This window comes from Eulemur rufifrons, chromosome 30 (assembly GCF_041146395.1).
Source record: "Eulemur rufifrons isolate Redbay chromosome 30, OSU_ERuf_1, whole genome shotgun sequence".
In the NCBI taxonomy this organism is placed as follows: domain Eukaryota; kingdom Metazoa; phylum Chordata; class Mammalia; order Primates; family Lemuridae; genus Eulemur; species Eulemur rufifrons.
Genome location: NC_091012.1, coordinates 18882324 through 18908012, shown reverse-complemented (window position 1 = coordinate 18908012; position 25689 = coordinate 18882324). Strand labels below are relative to the sequence as shown.

At 38.5% G+C, this 25689-nt stretch overlaps 1 protein-coding gene across 4 annotated transcripts in view; it reads right to left on the bottom strand.

Moving 5' to 3' along the window:
• The window catches only part of F8 (coagulation factor VIII), a 131666-nt gene that overhangs the window by 96591 nt on the left and 9386 nt on the right, over window positions 1–25689 (bottom strand). For all 4 annotated transcript variants that reach the window (XM_069463242.1, XM_069463243.1, XM_069463245.1 and 1 more), the window contains exons 2-6: window positions 15845–15966; window positions 12942–13064; window positions 9964–10176; window positions 8178–8246; window positions 6486–6602 (exon numbers count right to left, since the gene is read on the bottom strand). In XM_069463242.1, coding sequence (XP_069319343.1) covers window positions 6486–6602; window positions 8178–8246; window positions 9964–10176; window positions 12942–13064; window positions 15845–15966 — 644 coding nt within the window. The remainder of the gene's footprint in view (window positions 1–6485; window positions 6603–8177; window positions 8247–9963; window positions 10177–12941; window positions 13065–15844; window positions 15967–25689) is intronic.

Below are 25689 nucleotides of genomic sequence, written 5' to 3'. Positions count from 1 at the left end.
AGGTTCAAAATAACTTTTCCCTTAGATCTTTTAAGATCTTTTGCTCCATTATATTGTAATTCTAATTCCAATTCTTTTGCATTCTGACCTGTTTCTCCAAGGAGAAGCTTTAAGTATCTTCTCAATGTGCTCTGCAATGCCACAATGATAAATGGGGGGTGGGTGTCTTCTTTGTTTATCCTGATGGGCAATTTTATTTTTTAAAACTTTTTATTGACACATAATAATTGTACATAGTTATGGGGTAAAATACGATGTTTCAATACATGTATATACTGTTTAATTACCAAATCAGGGTAACTAGCATATCCATCACCTTAAACATTTATCATTTCTTTGTTGTGAGAACATTCAAAATCCTCTCTTCTAGCTATTTGAGATATGCTATGCATTATTGTCAACTACAGTCACCCTGATGTGCAATAGAGCACCAGAACTTATTCTTCCCATCTAAATGTAACATTGTACCCATTGACCACCCTCTCCCCATCACCTCCCACCCCCATTCTCCCCAGTCTCTGGTAACCACTATTCTATTCTCAACTTCTATGAGGTCAAATTTTTTAGATTCCACTTATGAATGAAATCATGCAGCATTTATCTTTCTCTGTCTGCCTTATTTCACTTAATATAATGTCTTTCAAGCTCATCCCTGTCTCAAATGACAGGATTTCATCTTTTTTTATGGATGAATAGTATTCCTTTTTTTTTTTATCCATTCATCCATTGATGGACATTTAGGTTGATTCTATATCTTGGCTATTGTGAGTAGTGCTGCAACAAACAAAGGAGTGCAGATACCTCTTGGACATACCGATTTCATTTCCTTTGGATATATATACCCAGTAGTGGGATTGCTGGATCATGTGGTAGTTCTATTTGTAGTTTTCTGAGGAATCTCCATGCTCTTTTCCATAGTGTATGTACTAATTTTCATTCCCACCAACACTGTATGAGGAGTGTTGAAGTTTCCTACAATTATTGTGTTGCTGTTTATTTATTCTATTGGGTCTAGTAGTGTTTGTTTTATAAATCTAGGGGCTCCAGTGTTAGGTATATATGTGTGTGTGTGTGTGATTACTATATCTTCTTGTTGAATTGATACCATTATCATTATATAATGACAATCTTTGTCTTTTTTTACTGTTGTTGATTTAAAGTCTTTTTATCTGATATAATAATAACTTCATTATTTGGTCTTTTGTATTTTTTCATTCTCTATTTTAATTATTTTTGCTCTGATCTTTATTATTTCTTTCCTTATGCTAATTTTAGGTTTGGTTTGTTCTTGTTTTTCTAGTTCTATGAAATGCATCATTAGGTTGTTTATTTAAGTTCTTTCTCCTTTTTTGTGATACAAGCTTTTTTTGCTATAAACTTTTCTCTAAGGACTGCTTTTGTTATATCCCATAAGTTTTGGTATGTTGTGTTTCTATTTTCATTTGCCTCAAGAAATTTTTAAATTTCTTCACTGACCCATTGGTTGTTTAAGAGTATGTTGTTTAATTTCCACGTATTTGTACAGCTTCCAAAGTTCCTCCTATTGTTGATTTCTAGTTTTATTCCATGGTTGTCAAAAAAGATACTTCAGTTTTTCTGAATTATTTAAGACTTGTTCTGTCACCTAACATATGATTTATCCTAGAGAATGGTCCATGCACAGTTGAGAAGAATGTGAATTCTGCAGCTTTTGGGTGGAATGTTCTGTAAATGTCTGAAGTGCAGTTCATATCTGATGTTTCTTTGTTATTTTCTGTCTGGATGATCTGTCCATTGGTGAAAGGGAGATATTGAAGTCCCTACTAATATTTTATTGCTTCCTATATCTCCCTTTAGATATATTAATGTTTGCTTTATATATTTAGGAGTCTCAATGTTTGGGGTATGTGTGTGTGTGTGTGTGTATATATATATATATATAATATATATATGATTGTTATGTCCTCTTGTTGTATCAACTTCTTCATCATTATATAATGGCCTCTTTTGTTTCTTGTTATAGTTTTTGACTTAAAGTATATTTTATCAGATATAAGTATAGCTACTGCTACTTTCTCTTGGGTTCCATTTGCATAGAATATCTTTTTTCATCCACTCACTTTCAGTCTATGTTTGTCCTTACAGGTGAAAGAATACCTGTTAGGAAACACATAGTTTGAACTTGTTATTTTATCCATACAGCTACTCTCTATTTTTTAGTTGGAGAATTTAATGCATTTATATTCAAGTTAATTATTGATAGGTAATAACTTAGTACTGCCATATTTTTACTTGTTTTATAGTTATTTTTATAGATCCTTTGTTTCTTCCACTCTTACTGTCTTGCTTTATGGTTAAGTGATTTTCTCTATCAGTATGCTTTTATTCCTTGTTTGTTTGTTTTTTTATTTTTAGTGTATCTATTAAAGGTTTTGCTTTGTGGTTACCATGAGGCTTACCCAAAACATCTTATGGTTACAACAGGTTATTCTGAGCTAATAACAACTTAATTTTGATCACAAGAAAAAGAAAAAAAAAAGTTCTGCTTTAACTCCATTACTCTTCCACATTTTATGTTTTATGTCATGATTTATATTTTTTATATTGCTTATCCTTTTACAAATTATTGTAGCTTTTTATTATTTTTATTCACTTTTGTCTTTTAATCTTCCTACTAAAGATATAAGAAGGTTATGTCCCACAATTATGATGTTGGAGTATTCTGACTTTGTCTGGATACTTACTTTTACCTGTTGGTTTTATACCTTTGGATGTTTTTGTGTTACTCAATAGGATCTTTTTCTTTCAATTGAAGAACTCCCTTTAGCATTTCCAGTAAAACAAGTCTGGTTGTAATGAATTCCCTCAGCTTTTGTTTGTCTGGGAATGTCTTTATCTCTCCTTCATTTTTGAAGAATAGCATTGCTGGGCACAGTATTCTTGATTGAAAGATATTTTTTTTCTCCCTTCAGCACTTTGAATATATTATCCTACTCTCTCCTGGTCTGTAGGGTTTCTGCTGAGAAGTCTGTTGCCAGGCATGTTAGAATTCCCTTATATATTATTTGCTTCTTTTCTCTTGCCTGTTTCAGGATCCTCTCTTTGTCTTTAACCTTTGAGAGCTTGATTATATGTTTTGAGGTTGTCTTTTAGGTTGAATCTGATTGGTGATCTTTGACCTTCCTGTATCTGGATATTTGTATCTTCTCCAGATTTGGAAAGCGTTCTGCTATTATAGAAATAAAGCTCTGAATAAGCATTCTCTAGCCCCTCTTGAATGTCAACGACATAGAGATTTACTCTTTAGATGGTGCCCCATATATCCTGTAAGTTTTCTTCATTATGTCTCATTGTTTCTTTTTTCTTCTCTGACTGTATATTTTTGTATAAACTGTCTTCAAGCTTGCTGATTCTTTCTTCTGCTTGATCACCTCTGCTGCTGATGCATTTTTCATTTTGTTTATTATCCTTTTCAGTTCCAGGATTTCTGTTTAATTTTTTATATTTCAATTTCTCTGTTAAATTTCTCTGATAAATGTCTGAATTGTTTCTCTGTGTTTTCTTGAAGTTCACTGAGTTTTCTTAAAACAGCTATTTTGCATTCTTTTTCTGCCAGATCATTCATCTGCATGTCTTTAGGATTAGTTACTGGTACCTTGTTTTGTTCATTTGGTGAGGTCATCTATCCTAGGATATTATTATTCTTTGTAGATGTGCATCTCTGACTACACATTGAAGAATTGGGTATTTTTCCCAGTCTTTGCAGGCTGACTTTGTTTGTGATTGTTCTACTTCAGTGGGCTTCTTTAGAAATTGAGTGGACTGGCTGTTGTATTCCATTTCAGCACAAGAGGGCACCCTAAGCACAGGTTAGATGTAAGTCTCATGCTGGTTCTGCTGCTAATGCAGTGTCCAACTTGGATGGGCCTGTGGGAGATCCACAGATGGCACACAGGCCATGTGGGAGAGCCAGCCAGGCCCTCAAATCTGGAGGATCTGTGAACCATGCTTCCCACAGCATGGTGCCCATAAACAGCCTCCTTGGTGCAGCATCTCCTCTGGCAGAAATGGGCCACCACCAAGTTCCACATGTTGGCAGCCACTAGTCCCACCCCTCTCTTTGTCTGTAGCTGGCCTTGAGTGGTTCAACCCAGTTGCTACTTGTAGTCCTCCTTATGGACTGATGCAGAAGTGTATTTCCTGTGGTGGGACCTGGTATGGTGGTGAAGCCAAATGTTTGCCTCTAGATCATGTTTTCCAAGTGTAGAAATCATGAATCCAGGGGGATTTCCCATATTTGGTACTATAATGGCTTGAGGGGAAGGACCTCAGTCACAAAGAACCAATCCCCTTACCATCCAACTATAGTTTTAACTCACCTTCATGGTCCAAAAGGGCTTCACAGTCTCACTAGTGTGTTCAGGTTTTCTTAGTTCTTGTGAAGGTAATTTCATGCATGGATAGTTCAATTTGATGTTTCTAAGGGGAGGTGATTTTTGAAGAGTCCTATTCTGCCATCTTGGTCCACCCATCATACACTATTTAAATTACACATCTGGAAATGGAGGGCTAGAAAGAAGACAATAGAATCCACAGCCCCTCTCCTCAAGCTTTGTCCAGTAGAACACAGTGTCCCTATAATTTAGGGGTCAGCAACCTTTTTTGATGAACACTAAATGGAAAAGATGCATAGGGAGAAGTATGTGGGAAGGGGTTCAGGGCTTCCATGACCTCTCTGGGTGCATCACCCTCTAGGAACCTCCATGTGTTCAGGTATTTGCAAGCTCCAGAAGGGCAATTTTAATATGAATACTTATATCTTTTAATTGTTAACATTTTCTTCTACTGTTTCTTTGATTTTTAAATCTGTCTTAAAACATATAGTTCACCCTTGAACAACACAGATTTGAATTGCGTGGGTCCACTTATATTCAGATTTTTTCCAATAAATATATATTTATTGGAAAAAATCTTGGAGATTTGCAACAATTTGAAAAAACTCAGACAAACTGGGTAGTCTAGAAATATTGAAAAAATTAAGAAAAAGGTATTTCATTAATGCAAACTCTATATGTAGATACTAGGCTATTTTATCACATACTATCATAAAATATACACAAATCTATTATAAAGGTTAAAATGTATCAAAACTCAAGCACAAAAACCTTTACAGACTGTAGATGGTGCCATTCCCAGTTGAGAGAAATGTAAACAAATGTAAAGATACAGTATTAAGTTATAAGTGCATAACATATACTATAGTATATACTATACTACTGTAATAATTTTGTAGCCACCTGCTATTGCTATTGCAGTGAGCTCAAGTGTTGCATGCCTCCACTTAAAATGCCATGTGATGCTAATCATCTCTGCATGAGCATTTCATCTCTCCATTAAATTGAGTATCACAGCAAAAAGTGATCTCTTACAGTTCTTGCATATTTTTGATTGTGTTTTGTGCAATACCATGAGCCTTGAATAACCCATATGAAGTGCCACTAGTGATGCTGGAGTTGCACCCAAGAAGTAAAGCAAAGTCATGACATTACAAGAAAAAGTTGAATTGATTGATACCTACCATAGATTAAGGTCTGCAGTTGCAGGTGTCCTCAATTTTAGACAGATGATTCATCTTATAAATAGATGACATAAACTCACGGTATTGACAAATACAGTACAGTACCATAAATGTATTTTCTCTTCCTTATGATTTTCTTAATAACATTTTATTTTCTCTAGCTTAATTTATTATAAGAATACAATATATAATACATATAACATATAAAATATGCATTACTCAACTATTTATGTTATCAGTAAGGCTCCCAGTCAACAGTAGGCTATCAGTAGTTGAGTTTTGGGGCAGTCAAAGTTATACACAGACTTTTTTACTGTGCAGGGGTTCAGCATTCCTAACCTCCACACTGTTCAAGGGTCAATTGTATTCTCAATCTCTTTTCCTTTTTTGCTTTAACTTTGCAGGAGATTTTCTGGATTCTTCCTACCTCCTATTGAGTTTGTATTTCGACAATCATATTTCTAATTTTTATGAGGATGTTCTTGCTCTGATTGTTTATTTTTCATGGAATCCTTTGTTACTTTATTAATGCAGTATCTTCTTGAATGTTTATGAAAATACTAATTAAAGCTTTTGACAAGTTCTGTTCTGAGAATTATCTATTTTCTTCTGTGATTATTATTTTCTTTGTTTATCTTTGCTTATCCCTTGTATATATCAGGCTCTTCTTAAATGTCGGTTAATCCTTGGTTGCCCGCTTATATTTAAGCAAAAGGAAAGAGAAATCTGACTGTGAGCTCTATGTATATGGGCAGGCCTTCATTTTCAGGTGAATGAAAGAGAAATCAGCCACTATTTTTTAAGATCTCCAGCAGCCAGAATTCAGTGGAGTTTCCTCTGGGATGCAGAGCTGCTTGAGAACTAAAGAAGAGAGCTCTGGTGCTGAATTCAGAAAACCCTGAGGATTGCTGAGCAGGTGTGTACATACCTGGCAGAGATCTGTTTATATAGCCATTGACTGTGTGCATTTTAGGCCAGGCCCCAGCGGATGCAGTATCTGTATCTTGCATCAAAGGATCCTTTGTTTCAGAGTGCCAACTTTTCCCTGATGAGAGAGGAGGCAAAGATAGAGCCAGCTAATCATCTGTCTCATGAATGACCCTCCCTTTCTCTTTCCCTTCCTCCCTTAGGGCAAAGATTGCTCAAACTGTAAGCACTTTTGTCAGCAAAGTAGGCACAGATGACCTATCTTCTCAAAGTCAGTGAGAGGGAGAGAAAAGACAATTACTAAAAGGCAGACATTTCTTGCTCAAACTGATTATCTCTCCCTATATTTGTCCATGGAAATAGATAGGAAGGGATAATGACAAATGATAACTAGTAGAAGGGAGAATATTGGTTCATTTGAGCCATGAAGATTTAATTCTATTTATTAGGAAATTTATTTAAAAGAAAGCATATGGAAATCACCCATAGGGCTGTTTGTCAGTCCCCGTCTCTGTCATGATTGCTTCATCTATGCTGGTAGTTAGGAAACTCCAGGAACCTGAAAACTTCCCAGCCTCCTCTCTGAAGTTAATAAGAGCTAAAGTGCTAGAGATACTAATGGACAGTGGCTTCTTGAAGTTGCCCCTTTGTGTGATGGACTGACAGCTAATGCTAAAATTTTCTGAAACCCAGCATTTAGAAAATTCTTATAAATTCATTTACCCATTCATTCATTCAAACACATTTACTGAGCACTACTGAGTGTAGACAGTAATTATGGAGAAGAAGACACAGCCTCTGTCTTCAAGGTGCTTACACTCTAGCTTGAATAGACAGATAAGCTGACAATTGTAATAAAGAGTGAAGAGTGATAGAATAAAGATAAGAACAGGATGTTATAGGAGCAGAGAGGAGAAGGAACTTCACTTTGCTTGAAGGGAAAAGGATATGTGGTCAAAGATGATAAACATTAAATAAATAGAGTAGATGATAAATGACATAGTGTGATAAGGAGTAAGGTCAAGGTGCTGTGGAAATATATAAAGCAAGCATATAACACGGGCTGGAGGTCATCCTGAGAGAAGAAATTAAGTAGTGTGCATTAAGGAGAGGGAGAGCTGAAGTCAGTCAGACTTAACGGAAAAGGAGACTAGTCAGGAAAGACATAATGGGGGCCTCAATTAAGAAGATGGAAGTGTAGATGGATAAGACGGAAGAGAAGACAGTTATGATGTTATCATTATTGATTATATATGATTATATAGGAGGAGGAGGCAGAAGTACTAAGCTACTTAAGTGAAATCACTTAATCCTCACAACAATCCTATGAAGAAAGTAGTATTATTTCAATTTTAGATTTGAGGAGACTGAGACACAGAGAGGTTAAGTAACTTGCCAAAGGTTGCATACTTAGTAAGACATAAAGATAAGAGAAAGTATTTAGAAAGTACAGCCAAAAGTCTTTGTTCATGGATTCAATGAGGGGAATGAGGCCAACCTGCTACCAACTTCTCTGTCTTCTTACCTCATAGCTTCCAATGGAACTTAGGTTACATTTTTGGGGGCCGGAAATTCATTTTCAACCCCATATCCTTAATTTCTGAATAGTTTAGATCTTTCTATAGTTACCTCCTGTGAACATTAGCAGAGGATTCCTTTCAGGAGTCCAAAATTCAGATTGAAGCTCACTAACCTTCATCAAATACAGCAAAAAGAAGTACAAATTCGGGCAAGGTCTGTGTCCTTTCCTTGGCCAGACTCCCTGAAAAAGAAGTGAGAGCATTTATCTTCTATTTAAAATCCCAGTGGAGTAATAAAATGTGGTATATGTATACCATGGAATACTACTCAGCCATTAAGAAAAATGGTGATCTAGCACCTCTTGTATTATCCTGGATGGAGCTGGAGCTCGTTCTTCTAAGTGAAGTATCACAAGAGTGGAAAGACAAGCACCACATGTACTCACCATTAAATTGGTACTAATTGATCAACACTAATGTGCACATATGGAAGTAACATTCACAGGGCATCAGGCAGGTGGGAGGGGGGTGGAGGGGTTGGGTAAATTCACACCTAAGGGGTGTGGTGCACGATGTCTAGGGGTTTGGCACGCTTGTAGCTCTGACTCGGGCGGTGCAAAGGCAATATAGGTAACCAAAGCATTTGCACCCCCATAATATTCTGAAATAAAAATAATAAAATATAAAAAATAAAATAAAATAAAAGCCCATCATAGGAAATTGCCACTAGGAGGAGACATTTCTTCATCAACTACTTGAGGGTAAGAACAAATGTCCTTTGTCATTAATTGTGGCTATGAAACTGTACTCAGTATATGAGAGATCATACTTCCAAATGAAACTATTCCAAACTACAAACCCTTCCGGTCTTTTCCACCTCCCCCTCCTTTTTTAAAAATCACATTCATTGTCATCATTCAGAAAGGGTATGATGGTTCATGTTCAAACATTCTTTGCCTATTCCCCATCAAAATGTGGAGTCCCCTCTATAGACTGGCCCTGTGATGCATTCTAACAGAAAGAATGAATGCTGTGTGATTTCTGAGGTTCAATTAGAAAAGGTGATACCTGCAGCACCCATGCTGGAGAAACCATGTGGTTGAGAGCCCCAGCTATTCGAGTCTTTCAAGCCCAGGTGCCAGACATGTGAATAAAGTCACCTTTGGGATCATCTCAGCTCTGACCACTGTTTGACTACAACGTCATGAGACATCCTGAAACAGACTGCCAAGTCAAGACACTTCCAAATTCCATGAGACCCAAAAAACCCAGGAGAGATAATAAATGATTGTTGTTTTAAGTCACTAAAGTGTGGAGTTATGCAGTAATAGATAAATGGAATGAGAAAAAGGTCCATTGAAGCCAATTTCACCATAAAAGATAGGGTTAAAAAGAAATCATGCAAAATTTACTTCCCTAATTTAGTTTATGCTATTAAGCTATAAATTAAAAACAGGTTTGATTAAAATTAAGAATATTTTAGAATAAGTTATAAATAATATAAATACATGCTTACTTTCCTCAGATTTGTACATACTTTTGGCTTACAGATGACAAACTAATCACCTGAACCAATCTATGTACTAGTGATCACACACTTGCATGTGTTCACCTCCATGGAGTTTTCAAGGAACCTAGCTCAAAATTTGCAAAAGGCAGAGGATAGTGGAAATCACAACTGAGACAGCCTATGGATCTGAAGTGGAAAATAGCAATGCTTTGAGAAGAGAGTCCTAATTCTGGAACTTAGCTGCTCTTGATCCCAGCTTAGAGTTTGTTGTGGTTATATAGAATGGATATCTGCTTGCTTCAGAAACTGGATTATTCTCTTTCCATGAGCATATTGCTAGGGGAAAGAATCGTCTTTAAGATGAAAGAATACAAATTCTAACTATTATGGATATATACAGTTGTTTGTACTTCTCTGCTTATTTCAATCCTACTCTTTCTTACACTTACCTTCTCTACATACCAGAAGGGCTCCAATGAGGCCTGAATTCAGGTCTTTCACCAGGTCCACATGAGACAGATATGAGTAAGTGAGACATGGCGGGTCAGAAGCCATTGGACCATTTTCTTTCAGGACCTGCCAGACATAGGTATGGCTCCCACCAGGAAAGACTTTGTCATCTTCTTTCTCCCTTTGGCTGGTGTGGTCATCATATTCAGCTCCTAAAGCGAGAAAGGATAAAATTGTACTTTCTATGCCTATCATCTACTTAAAGAAACATATCAAGTTTATTGTCATCAATAGATTCTATATAAGAAACAGACTCTCTGCATCTTAATTTGAAAGACTAACAAGCAGAAGCTATAAATGGGAAGAAGCCTCATATATTCCTGAGGAGCTCAACACCACTTATCCTAGTATGAGTGACAAAAACTAAGTTCTTGTTGAGATCTCCAGATTCTGTTAATGAATAACATTGCCTCCATTATTGCATCTTTTTGTCTAATTCAAGTCAATTCAATGACAAATATGCATTGGGTATGAACTTCGTCACAGACTCTTTGATAGGCACTGGTGAGGGTCAAGGAGGGGTATGATACAGAGATTTAAAAAGCTTTTTTTAAACTTGATTTTTCCCTGGAGTGCCAACACTATATTTGATAGGGCACACAGACTTACAAAGGTATAATTATAATACAATGCAGAAACATTCACCCATTTATTCAACAAATATTTACTGCATTCTTATTCTTTACCAGGTTCAGCTACAAGCTGAAAATAAATATAAAGATGAAGGCAGAAGTCCCTATGCTCATGGAGCAAACAGTCCAGTAGGTAAAAAAAATAGTAAACAAGCCTCCTACTCTTCAGTAATGCTTGATGAAGGAGGTGGGATTTGGGATGAATCTTAAAAGATAGATATATTTGTATATTCTTTTTTGTGTGCTTAATATAAAGAATTTCACATTTTTTTCTCTTTTTTTTACCAGCCCCAATTAGTCTGAGGGATGTAACATTTTTTGTTATATGTATGTTAGAAAATTATTCCTGGGATTGTAAAAATTTCAATTTTTTTTTGATGATATGTTTTAATGTGCATTACAAACTTACGATAGTGTACTCCTATATACTTCAAAACTCATCTTTAAAAAATAAAAATATTTTACTACATAAACAAAATGATGCTAGCACACCTAATAAAATTAACAATTTCTTAATATCACCTAATATCAGTACAATATTCAAATTTTCTTAATTGTCTGAAAGGCATCCTTTATAGCTAATTTGTCCAAACCAGAGTCCAACCTGGGACTGCACATTACATCTAGTTGTTTAGGCCCACAATCTCTTTTAGTCTGGAGTAGTCCCTTTTTTATGACATTCATTTGCTGAAAGAAATTTGGCTTTTAGTCCCATAGAATATCCCACATTATTTATTTGAATGATTGCTTCCTTGTGGGGTCATGTAGCTTGTTCCTCTATCCTCTATACATCCCAGAAACTGGAATTTAGACCTAAGTCCTTATTAGATTCAAGTTAAACAATTTTTTGGCTGAAATATGTCAAAGGTGATGCTGAGTACCTCATATTGTGCCATATTAGGGGTAGATAATATCTGGCCATCCCATCGTTAGTGACACTAAAATTGACGTCTGGATTAGCCTGATACCTCCATTGTAAAGTTAACATTTTCCACCTTCAATCAGAAAAAATCTCTGGGATGTTATTTTCGCACTTTACAAATGTCCAATTTCACATTAACCATTCGCCAATCATTTATTTCAATATGTATCTCTATAATACAACAACATTTCTTTAAAAATGTGATCATTATTTTTTCAGTGCTCAATTGTTCTGAAATTGGCCAATGAGAGCCTTTTGTACAAGTTACCATGTCCTTCTGCCTTGTCCTCAATCACTCATGGAACACTTTCTCATTTTCTAACTCAACAGTTTTTTTTTCCAGATCATCTTATAATTTCCCTGTCTCAGAACTAGAATTAGCCATTTCTCCAAGAAGCCCTGGTTCTTTTAAGTGGGGAATAGTATTGGAACTTAGGATGGAGTATGTGGTTAGGGTGTCTGTGTGACTGTGGGTTAGTATCAAATTCTGGATAGTCAATACTTTTTGATAGGGAGGGAGGTGATCGTGGAGGGGTACAGAAGGAGCTTCAACTGTATGTATATTGTTTAATTTCTTAAAATAAATTAAGCAAAAATGACAAATTGGTAAGATTTGACAAAGTGAAGTGATAGGTTCATGTTTGATTGCTATATTATATCCTGTACCTTTCTTTGTTTGAAATATTTCATTAGGAAAAGAACACCCTTTTTCCTAAGACTAAGGCGGTGGGTGGGTTGTTGGAGGTTTTCCAGGAATGGGCTGGGTTTTCCTTGGGCAGAAGAACTTGGCTAGCCAAATCTGAGATGAGCCACTCTATCAGAAGCAGCGGCCTCAATATATGCCAAACAACATTTCACTGGAAGTGTACAGATGAATGCTGTCCAATAAAAATATAATGTGAGCCTCATGTATAATTTCAAATTTTCTAGTAGTCACGTAATAAAAGCAAAAAGAAACAGGTGAAATAATTTTAATAATGTATTTTATTTGACCTACTCTATCAATGCTGAGGGCATCACTTAAATCCTTGGATCCAGCCATACTTTGATGGACACCATGAAACTTTTCAGTTACATGAGTGAAATTAAACATTATTTACATGAATCCTCACACTGTAGCACAGTGATTCAGAGAACAAGTTCTGGAGTTAGAGGGGACTAGGTATGAGTCCTGATCCCACTACTTACTAGTTGTATGACCTTGAACCTTAGTCATTATTATTGTTATCATTATTATTATCTTTCAGTAAGTTTATATTTAAGATAATGGATCCAATACCAGATGTGCCACCATCACCAAGCACACACATCTCACTGTTCTATTCCCTAGGATAACAGGACAACAGAAGGGAACTTGACTCACCCTCAGATGCTTTCCAGTAGGATACACCAATAGCATGAAGACTGACAGGATGAGAAGCCATGTTCTTAAGTGTTATGACCACTGTGTCATGAACCTCAGCCTGGATGGTAGGACCCAGTAGACCTGCAAGAATGAGATGTCCCCCAAAGGTCACTTGGAGGATAGTACTCCAGAAAACCTATTGTTACAAAAGTGAAGGTAAAAGAGAAGCATGCCCCTGTGATTACTGATAAAAAGTTGTATATGCTTGCTGCCAACACCAGCTCAGCCTCATGGTTGTTCTAAGGAAAGATTTATGGCAATTCATTCAATGAATGCATTCATTAACTAATATTTGAGTTCCTATCTGAGTTCTTACTATAATCTAAGAACTGTCCTATGCACTGGAAATACCATAGCAAGCAACACAGATCATGGAGATCACATTCTAGAGACATTAAGCACATAAATAAATAAGAAAATTTCAAGTTGCTATAAATGCTATAAAAGATGGTGCTGTGCTAGAAAATGATGACGCAGGAGGTAGGGGATACTTTAAATATAGTGGTCAGGAAGGCCCTCTCTGAGGAGGTGCCATTTAAGCAGAGATCTGACTAATGAAAAGAAGCAAGATTTGCAAAGATTTAGTGGAAGAGCATCCAGAGCAGATAAAACAAAAGCAAAAGACCTGAGGCATGAATAAGCTTGACATAGTTGAGTAAAATGTGGCTGAAGCAAAGTGAATGAGAAGGAGAATAATGGAAAATAAAGTTATTTTTTATTATTAGGCAGGGAGCATAACATGTAAGACCATGTAGGCCACAGGAGTTTGGATGAATTTGGATTTTACAAGAAGTAAAAGAAGAAGATTTGGAACTTGTTTTGGAGGATCAATCAACAGGACTTGCTGATAGATTGGATGTTGGAGATAGAAAAAAAGAGAAAGAAGTCAAACATGACTCCTATGATTTTGGTTTATGAAAGTGGGTGGTTGTTAGTTGGGCTGTGACACAGAAAACAAGAGGAAAATTAACCGCTCTGTTTTATGGATATATTAAGTATAAGATGACTGTAAACAGTTTATTGAATGAACTGGATACGGTGGGATGAAAACATGAAATAGCTTTATTTTTCTTAGACTACTGTTTTTGTTTCTTTGTTTGTTTTTGAGTCAGGGTCTTGCTCTGTTGCCCAGACTAAAGTGTAGTGGTGTCATCATTAGCTCACTGCAACCTCAAACTCCTGAGCTCAAGTGATCCTCCTGTCTCAGCCTCCCCAGTAGCTGGGACTACAGGTGCATGCCACCATGCCCAGATAATTTTTTTTTAATTATTATTTTTGTAGAGATGAGGTTTCACTATGTTGCTCAGGCTGGTCTTGAACTCCTGACCTCAAGTGATCCTCCCACCTCACCCTCCCAAAGTGCTAGGATTACAGGTTTGAGCCACTGTGCCTGGCCAGACCATTGTTTTTAATTGCATTTTGTGAAATCTCCCTTTCTTGTACTTTGGCTAATCCCAAATCTTTTCCAATAACCTTCAGGTATTAACAAACAGTATCATTTTTACATTCTAACAAGCCCAGTCCGATCTAATATAAAACGTTTGATGTCCTCTGAAATTTAAATTCCCCCCCTCCTCCAGCTAAGTTATGACACTGCTTTCCCACCTGCTTCTCCTAATCTTCCTCCCTGACTCACTGCCTCTGCACCCTCTAAAGTAGGAGCAAGTAGGAAGAGGGTGAGGGTGGAATAGGAGGCACAATGACAGTCTTTCTTGGAAGAAGCAGGGGTAACGTGGCATTAGTACTCTCTGGTTGTGTCACATGCCAAAATTGTGGCTCTTTCTTTCTTAAGGAACTTACATGAGTTCTTTGGAGACCATCTCCCTCCAGATATGGAGACACCCCACAGCACCTGTCCCGGGCTAGGGATATGCCTTCTCCAGCTGATCACTTGTATCTCTCATCTCAGTTTTTGCCTCTGGCAGTACAATCCACATAGACATTTTCTTTGGGGGTTACCTAACCCCAGCAGGAAGACCTCTCAGAGAGAGTCTTCTTAAGACAAGTCATGTCATGGGACCTTCCTGGCCTCCTAGCTAACAGCCGCAGTGAGGTTAGCTTCCACTGTAGCCCACTTTCCTTGCTATGCCAGCAGAATTTCCCCCTAGCCTCTGGCCTTGAAAGTTTTTCCAGATAAAAACCAGGTACTAGTCAGTGTCTCTCAAGTTACAGAGGTCCTACATCTAGTCTTCTAAGTGATTTTCAACGTATCTTAACATGAGTGAGAGGCCTCCCTCACCTTATGGTGTAGGGGACATATATAACACCAAAAATGCTCTCCAGAGAAATATAAAAATCTAAACTCTTTTCTAAGTGCTTAGCCTTCTTTTATACAGTCTAGAGGGAAGTCATGGGCTAAGGGTTGCAGAATCAATTTTGGACCACTATCTGAACAAGTACTGAATAAATGGGCTGATACCTCTCTTTAGAATAGGGGGATACTCGTCGCCTATAATTCTCAGCAACAATTCTAAGACAGGAAATATACTATGTTAACATCTTGTTACATACGTCACATCTAAGTGGAAGGAAACAGTTGGCATTTAGGGATAGGTCTGAACTGGAGATATAAATTTGAGAGTTATTGGCATATAGATGGTATTTTAAAGCTATGAGACTGGATAAGATAATCTAGGGATTAAAGATAGAGAGAAAAGAAAATGAACCCAGGACCAAGCCCTGGGACTCTCTAACATCTAGAGGCCAAGCAGAGGAGGAGGGCCCAGCAAAAAGACTGAGAAAATCCAGTGTATTTCTCTTTGGCAGCTGCCCTCTTTAATTTCAGCCTCAAGACTGGGGAATCCTTGCTATGAAATAAGATACTCAGTTTCATATTTAGCATTTAACATTGTTTTCATTACCCATCCAGGGTGGCTTGGGCTTGGCAATGTTGAAAAGGTGATCCGTGAACTCTACAAACACAGTCTTTTTGTACATGACTGAGGTGTTGAATGGAAAAGATCTTGGCCCTGTAGGAGGAAATCTGTGTGAAGAAAGGAAAAAAATCATTCATTTTGGTGGACTCTTCTTTGAACCCACCTATAAAGCGGCTGTAAGTAATGCTTCCATCCCACTTTCCTCTACTGTTAACAAGGCAATTGGAATTTGTATTAGGTTGGTGCAAAAGTAAATGCAGTTTTAGCATTGTTGAAATTTGCTGTTTGATATTGGAATACATTCTTAAATAATTGTGGCTATATTATACATCATTTTAATGCACATTTCTTGCTTTCTATTTTTTTTGCTAATAACTTATTACTTGCTGTTTATTTTATATTTATTTTAGACTGTGGAAATGATGTTAGACAAAAAGCAAATTCGAGCAATTTTCTTATTTGAGTTCAAAATGGGTCCAGCAGAGACAATTCGCAACATGAACAACACATTTGGCCCAGGAACTGCTAACGAACATACAGTGCAGTGGTGGTTCAAGACTTTTGCAAAGGAGACAGAGCCTTGAAGATGAGGAGAGCAGTGGCCGACCAATGGAAGTTGACAACGGCCAATTGAGAGCAGTCATTGAAGCTGATCCTCTTCCAACTAGGCGAGAAGCTGCCGAAGAACTCAACGTTGACCATTCTAGGGTTGTTCGACATTTGAAGCAAATTGGAAAGGTGAGAAAGCTTGATACATGGGTGCCTCATGAGCTGACCAAAAATAAAAAAAAAAATCGTCCTTTATGAAGTGTCATCTTCTCTTATTGTACACAACAATGAACCATTTCTCAATCGGATTATGAGGTGCGAAGAAAAGTGGATTTTTTATGACAACCAACAACTGGTGATGACCAGCTCAGTGGTTGGACCAAGAAGAAGCTCCAAAGCACTTCCCAAAGTCAAATTGCATCAGAAAAAGGTCATGGTCACTGTTTGGTGGTCTGCTGCCAGTCTGATCCACTATAGCTTTCTGAATCCCAGCGAAACCATTACATCTGAGAAATATGTTCAGCAGATCCATGAGATACACCTAAAACTGCAATGCCTGCAGCCGGCATTGGTCAACAGAGAGGGCCCAGTTCTCCTCCATGACAAGGCCCGACCTCACATCGCACAACCAACGCTTCAAAAGTTGAACGAATTGGGCTACAAATTTTGTCTCATCTGCCACATTCACCTGACCTCTCGCCAAAAAACTACCACTTCTTCAAGCAACTCGACAATTTTTTGAAGGGAAAACACTTCCGCAACCAGCAGGATGGAGAAAATGCTTTCCAAGAGTTTGTCAAATCCGGAAGCACATATTTTTACACTACAGGAATAAACAAACTTATTTCTCATTGGCAAAAATGTGTTGATTGTAATGGTTCCTATTTTGATTAATAAAGATGTGTTTGAGCCTAGTTATAATGATTTAAATTTTACTGTCCAAAACTGCTATTACTTTTGCACCAACCTAAATATATGAATTTCTAACATCCATCAAACCAAAACACTGTGTTCACAAGTCAACTGATATGTTAGATGCCGTATGATAAGATAAATCATAAAATCAATACCTGTACACTGCATTAGTCAAAAAATTCTGTCAAAGCAATGGCTACTGCATCCTTCAATTTCATCTCTGAAACAAACTATAACTTTCACCTAAGTATACTGTATTCAGATTTTGTCAGTATGTGCCTAAAATTATACTTCCCTCCTTAGGGATACCAGGAATATCACAGAAGAATTGTTTTTGGATTTTTTTTTTTCACAAGAGCAACCTGGGAATTAATGCTCATTCTCGTCTCCAGTCATATACTCCCAATTATCCATTTATTATTAATGAATCAGCTACTGAATCAGAAACTTTCATGTGTAGATCCTGGTCTCCAAACCTCAATCAGCTAAAAAACAAATTGAGCATTCACCTGCCACAGATGTACATTCGTTCACTTATAAACTATATACTAATGCCAGTTGTACCATCACAAGACACACATCAGAAATAAATATGGAAAAGGAGAGGTTTTTAAAGACATATAAGTAGATGTGAAAATGGCTGGTTAAGAGGAACTGTGGAAAATAGGCCTTTAGTAATGTAGTGGTAGGTGTGGATGGAAGGGAAGCATTTTATAGTCTTGTGATTAGGTATATATACATGGAGGGAACAATGGTATAAGCTCAGGTCCAACTCAGAAGGTCCCAGAACCATGAATTGTGATGTCCAAAGACAAGAGAAGATGGATATCCCAGTTCAAATAGGGAGAGTGAATTCACCCTTCTGCCTTTTTATTCTATTCAGGCCCTCAATAGATTGGATGATGCCCACCCCTACATTGATGAGGGTGATTTTCTTTGCTCAGTCTACCATTTCAAATTTCCACCTTCCTACAAAAAAATTACAAGGCATAATAAAGGGCAAAAAACACAATTTGAAGAGATCGAACAAGCATCAGAACCAGATTTAGATATAGCAGGAATTTTGTAATTATCAGATCAGAAATTTTTTAAAGCTATGATCAATATGCTAAGGCAGGAGTCCCCAACTTTTTTGGCAACAGGGATCAGTTTCACGGAAGACAAATTTTCCACGGAGGCTGGGTGGGGGCAGGAGTGCGGAGTTCAGGCAGTGATGCCAGCCATAGGGACTGGCTGTAAATACAGATGAAGTTTTCCTGTGCAGCCTCCCACCACCCTCCCTTCCTAAGTTTCATGGAAGTCAGTTTTTCCATGGGGGTTGGGGGTGGAGCTCTGTGGCCTGGTTGGGGACAACAGTGCTAAGGGGTTTAATAGAAAAAGTAGACAACATTTGGTAACAAATATATACTATAAGAGGAGAGATGAGAATTCTAAGAAAGAATCAAAAGGAAAAAGGAAATGCTAGAGATCAAAAACACTGTAACAGAAACGAAGAATGTCTTTGATAGACTGGACATGACTGAAGAAAAAAATCTCTGAGTTTGAATAGCAATAGAAACTGCCAAAACTGGAAAGCAAAGAGAAAAATGACCAAAACAAACAAACAAACAAAAAAACAGAACAGAATATCTAAGAACTGTGGGGCAACTAAAAAAAGGTGTAACATATATGTAACTGAAATACCAGAAAGAAGAATGTAGCAAGGAACAGAAGCAAATTTTTGAACCAATAATGACTGAGAATTTTCCTAAATTAATGTCAGACACCAAACCACAGATCTGGAAGCTCAGAAGAGTACCAATAAGGGTGATAATTGCAAACTAGGCATATTGTATTCAAACTTCAGAAAATCAAAGATACAAAAAAAAATCTTGTAAGAAACCAGAGGGGAGAAAACACTTTACTTATAGAGGATCAAAGGTAGTAATTAAATCCAACTTTGCCTCAGAAACCATTCAAGGAAGAAGAGACTGGAGTGAAATATTTAGAGTTGAGAGAAAAAAACAACCAGCTAGAATGCTGTACCCTATTAAAGTATCTTTCAAAAATGAAGACGACATAAAGACTTTCTCATAAAAACAAAAATTGAAGGTATTTGTTGCCAGTAGACCTGCCTTGTAAGAAAGATTCAAAGAAGTTCGTCAGAGAGAAGGAAATTGATATAGGTCAGAAACTCAGATCTACATAAAGAAAGGACAGTATCAGAGAATGAGTAAGTGGAGAGAATATTGACCATAGAAAAGGCACTACAACAAAGTACACTGGATGACTTAACCATTTGATTGCTCACCAGCCTCTGTTTTTGGCACCCCAATTCTGGCAAAATTGGAGGAGCCACAGCAGAGGCCATGTGTGGTCCCAACATCATGAACTCACCAAGGTTGATCTAACTACTGATGTGTGAATTTCCAAACTGTCAGCAACAGAGACCAAAGCTTAGCCACTGATATGTCATCATTCCTCAAGGAAACTATCCAGCCACTTGGTGAGCCTCAGTAAGCACCACTATTCAAGATCTTGACAGAATATTTGGTCCATTGGCATGAGATCTTCCACAATATTGCATCAGACCAAGAGTCTCACTTTGAAGGTGTCTTGGCAGGAGTAACTGACTCTGATGATCAGGAGGAAAGGGACAGAGAAGAATATATTTGGCACCAAGATCATCTATTTGGGTATCTCTTGGTACTCTCTTGCCCAATTTTGATGATAAATGGACAAGTGCAGTCATGGCCTGAGAAGGGAATGATGACCAGGGACCTCATCCAGTAACCCATTTGGACAAGCAGAAGTACAAATTGAGAGGATGAGGGGAAGAGTCCATAATGAGTAGTAGAGGAGGGAGGTGATGAGTACCAGCTGCAGACTCAAGACAAGCTAAGGCAGCAGGAGTTGTGTGGTGTGTCCCGGACCTTTGTCTTGTTTTTCTGAGAAAAGAAGTCCTGAAATAACTATTCCAGAACTTATGAAGCAAATGGATCTGAGCAGCAGAAGGGCTGGACTATAGTGGAAACAGTGCTGTGCTGCCCAGATTACCCCCTTTGGAACTAAAAGATGAATTCCCCAAGCTGCTAGGAATGCTGGCAAGTCCTATTCTGGGAACGTACTTAGGCTGAAGTCAGCCACCTCACCCAAAGTCATGCCCCTTTCCTGGTCACTGTGGGGGTATATATGTCTGGCCAAATTGCTGCAATAGGGCACATCTCTTCAGAGCCATGTTATATAGCTTGAGCTCCGTGTGGGATTGGCCTTGGCTCAGACTGCATCAGCTCAACTTCTCCCTCTCTCCAATCCTGCTTCCTTCATTCTCCCACAGGTGTTGATGCAGAGGATTGTCCCCCAACAAACTTCCTGTGTGCAAAAGAGAGAGGGAGAGAGGGAGAGAGAGAGAGAGAGAGAGAGAAAAGAAGGGAGAGGGAAAGGGAGAGGGAGATAGGGAGAGAAGGAGAGAGAGAAAGAGAGAGAGAGAAGAACAAAGCAGACAATAATTTTTCTTATTTATGTGTTTAAAAGCCCAAGGAAGCACCATTTGAATAACATTGGTCAAAAACATTTTTTTTTGTCTGCTTTGCTTTCAAACAATCCACTGCCAGCTACAAATTTGTGGAAACACTGCCACGTGATCTTAGCACTCAAGATTGGCAGAAAACTGCTTAGAAATACAGCTTAAAATGCACCAAGGTGCTCTGCATGAAAAGCGTGGACGCAAGGCTGTAAGACCTCCTTCACGAGGAACACGGTCCCTCTCCAGCCACCAAACCCACAGAAACGCTGTGGTGACTGAGGGAAAACACATGTAGGCATAGGTCAGGCTGGAACCGTTCAGCGGGTCCCCGCCGTTGTGCCCTGGAGCTCTGACAAGGAGTGTGGCCCAGAGACTTTATGTTTAAACTATGCATTTTAGTGAAAACTAAAAATGCATCAGACTGCAGACACAGCGCACTCCACCACTTGCGTGCACGGGAGCCACACACAACAGGAACTGCGGGGAATGGTGGAAAGGGGAGGGACAGACAGAGACAGACACACAAGAGGGCTGCTCACAGGAGGCTCTGTGAGTCCCAGAGGACATTAAAGTCAAGGCAGAGGGGATTAACTGAGGAAATGAGAAAGGGACAGTCCAGAAGAGAGCGCCAAAATGGTGAGCAGTGTAAACCTAGCGGTTTAGCATCAATTCACATGAAGTAAAAACTGCTGGGAGCACAAGCACAAGGAGAAACTGGTAACCGCGGTCACAGAGGAAGACCTTAATGCCCCTTTGTGGGATGGAGCAGCAGAGTGGCTGCAAAGGCTCCTTGAACTGTGCATTGTGCTGAGCAGACCTCTCTCAAGGAGACTGACTGACCGAGTGGGGCGAAGGTGGGGCCGACTGGATTCCCACCTCCCTCCTCTCCCACGTAGCCCTGCAGTTCACTCCATTCCAGGATTTCCAGGACACCCAAGAAAGCACGTTGCTGTGGGAGCAGTTCTGCCAAGTGAAGGCCGCGACAAATGACTTTCTGTACTGGCTGAGGGCCAGGGGCCGACATGCTGATAAGGATGCTGTTCCAGTAAAAAGAGCTGATTTATAGAGGAATGAGGGGGCCTCTGTATGGGCCAGGGGACGCAAATAGGCTGTGTAAGCAGGTTGCCGGAGGCCTATCTCTTCCATGCCTGCAACGCTCCCACTTCTACCTTAGATCACACCCATGGCCATGTAGGGGATCCTTGATGACCAGTTGATGACCAGTTGCTGGAGAAAAAATCCTGACCTTGAATTACAGATGAGTCAGCTTAATATGCAGGTGCAAGCCAAAAAATTGACTGTTCCTATGTCACAGCCCGACTCAGGCGTGGCTTTGATAGACAGTGGTGAAAGAAAATCTCCCCAAATGGGCCAAACTTTGGCCAGTGTTGCTGGTTTTCCACTTTGTGTAAAAAGGGAAATGGCCCAGAGTTCGAATATATACAGACTAACAAACAGCAGCAGATGGCTTGACTGTCTGGTCAGGGGCCTAGAAGGAAAACAACTGGAATATCAGGGACAAGGATGTCTAGGGTAGAGGCATATTAGTAAGAGGACACAAAGTAGAAGGACCTCCGTGGCATAAATTAATGCCACCAGAAAGCATCTGCCATGAAAGAAGCACAAAACAACAACATAGATAAAATGACTAGCATTTAACATCAGTCAGCCTCTGCATTGCTGGCAAGATGTGAGCTAAGTGGCGATGGTGGCAGTGAGAAAATTTATACATGGACCCAAAAGTGTGGGTTCCCACTGATTAAGGCTGATCTAGCTACTGACACTTTTGCCACCAAAGTCCAGTCTGCTAGCGACAGAAACCAGGTATCACATGTCACCCCACCCAGAAGCTTTTAAACGCACAGGTGAAGCTCCAGTTTGGAGGCAGGTCTCTGTGAGGATGGAGGGCCAGCCTCCAAGGTGCTGTATATGCATCAATTCAAAGATGATTCTGTGTCTCCAGTAAGAAGATGGGTTTAGGAACCAAAGGGTGGTTCCTAACCACCAGCAAAGGAAACTCTGCTTACCATCACTCCTAGTGACCCACCTAGGGAGTCTGTGTCCCGTCCCTGCAACTCTGGGCCAGGCAGTTTAAGAGGTCCCCACAGCAGAAGTGTAAGAGTGTGCCTCAGCTGCCCCAGAAGGACACATCACTCATCCAGGGCAGACCACAGCCCCCTAGGATGGACAGCACGTAATGACTAATCAGTGCAGGGATATAGAGGCCTGGCCATGTTGGTCATTGCAGCTCCAGAGGTCCCCTAGGGTTGGCAGAGGCTGTCCCACAGCTTTTTGTGCAGCCCACTTCTCCGTCTGTCCACTCCTGCTTCCTTAGATGTTAATCCCAAGAACACTTCAAATAAAATTCCTGCACATTAATCTCCATCTCAGAGTCTGCTTCTAGGGAACACAACCTGTGACATTAATTCATATTTAAATGTACTCTAATGTCATCCACTGCTAAATTCCCATAGCACTAGTCTTGGCATAGGCCTATGTGGCTTCTACTCATTTAACAACATTATTTGATGCCTGTATCATTATTGAGTGTGCTCCTTCCTTCAGTCCATTTATCTCATCCCCTGGCCACTCTGAGACTTATTCTCTTCCTCATCAACCCATCTCCAGTTTGTTACCTTTCTGTTTTATATCCTTTGGATCTGCTGAGTCTACCCTACCCACTTTCTCCAAAGTTTCCATATTGGTTTCTAATAAGACTCAGATCCATGTCCAAGGATAGGTATTTTGACGTAAGGAGCACAGTGCTTTCACTTTAAGTATTTCTGACTAAAATGAAGATACAAGACACATAGAAAATATTTTCTAGAGCAAGATATTGGAAGTGCAGAGAGGGAACTGGATCGAGAGCACAGAGAAACACTTTTTCCCCTTCTGAGGGAAGAGTGAAAAAAAGAGAAGACAGGCAAACAAAATTGTGAGACAGAAAAACAGAAGGCCTAGGTCCTATGTCAAGCAGGATGTGGTTCAGGGCAGGACTTTCTATTCAAGTGACCTAATAGACGACATTCCTAAGAGCATCAGCACCACCCAAGTGTGTGGTTCAGTTCTGAGATGAGCCTATACAGGGCAATGTATATCTTCCTAGCCTGAGACCTTCTCCATTCGAGTGAATATTTTCCATTGCAGCAGAAACATGTGATTTATTTCCCTGTGTCAGTTTCAGGGTAATCTGCACAGTAAGTGACAAAATGTTCCAAGGTTCATGGATTTTGCTCCTTCCTAACTTTTGTAAGATTTTTGTTTGTGTATTTCCTTTGGGATTGGATATATAAATCCTGCTAAATACATTTGGCAACAATTGTCCTTGACATGAACTGTTCTTTCACATTTTATCTAAAACCAATCGGAAAACCTATTATATTCTCTGACCTTTGCTTAGAAGAAGCTGAGCAGCTGCAGGAACAGATAATATAAAACTGAATTTTCCCAGCTGTTTATTTCAATCCTTGGCAGAGGCTCTCAGGATGTGTCCAGAGTCAGCTTATCCTGTTAATCAGTATCAAAATAATCTAGATTATAAAATGGTATCATAAAAATAAAAATTCTATCAACCTTTTTCCTGGTAAATAACATGTGACTGCCTACACAACAACATAAAGATAGCTAATAAATGAATGATTTACTCTATTAAATTCAATTTTGCACTCAAACTGTTTTTCACTGTGCCTCAGGCTGCATGCTATATGGACATTATAATAGAAAGTACAGTGTATTAAGTACTATCTCGATATTAATTGTTAGCAAGGCCAACATTAACAGAGAAGTAACTGTTCAATTAGGTACCAGGCAACTGACAATCTGGGCCTCTACTTCAAGGTCATTAACACTGCTCAAAGTCCTCAATTTAAGAACTAAATCTATAAAACTCATAAAAAATATGTATAAATCTTTGTGATCTTGGATTTGGCAATGGTTTTTAGATATGACATCAAAAGTATAAGCAACCAAAGAGGAAAAAATAGATAGATTGGACCACACCAAAATGAAAAACTTTATGCTTCAAAGGATACCATTAGGAAGGTGAAATAACTACTCACAGAATGGAAAAATATTTGCATATCATAGATCTGATAAGGTTATAATATCGAGAATATATAAAGAAATTTTACAACTCAATAATAAAAGACAAATAACACAATTTAAAAATAGGCAAAGGATCTGAATAGACATTTTTCCAAAGAAGATATACAAATGGTCAATAAGCACGTGAAAATACATTAAACATCAATAGTCATCAGGGAAATGCAAATCCAAACCATGATGAGATACCACTTCATACCACTAGGATGGCTATAATAAAAAAGAGAGTAACAAATGTTGATGAGAATGTGAAGAAATTGGAATCCTCATACACTGCCAGTGGGAATGTAAAATGGCGCAGCAACTTTGAAAAAGTTTGGCAGTTCCTCTAAAAGTTAAACATAGACTTACCACGTGACCTTGCTATTCTACTCCTAGGTATATACAATAAGAGAAATAAAAACATATGTCCTCACAAAGACTTATACATGAGTGTTAAGAGCAGTATTATTAATAATAGCCAAAAAGTAGAAACAATCTAAAAATCCATCAATAGATGAATGGATAAATAAAATGTAGTATATCTATACAATGAAGTATTATTCAGCCATAAAAAGATTCTAGGCACAAAAGGCCATATATTGTCCGATTTCATTTATATTAAATGCCCAGAATAGGCAAAACCTTCCTCCAGGGGCTGGAGGGAGGAGGAAAATTGGAAGTGACTGTTTAATGAGTACAGGATTTCTTTTGGGGGTGATGAGAATATTCTAAAATTAGAGGTGATGGTTGTACAACTTTATGGATTTACTAAAAACCA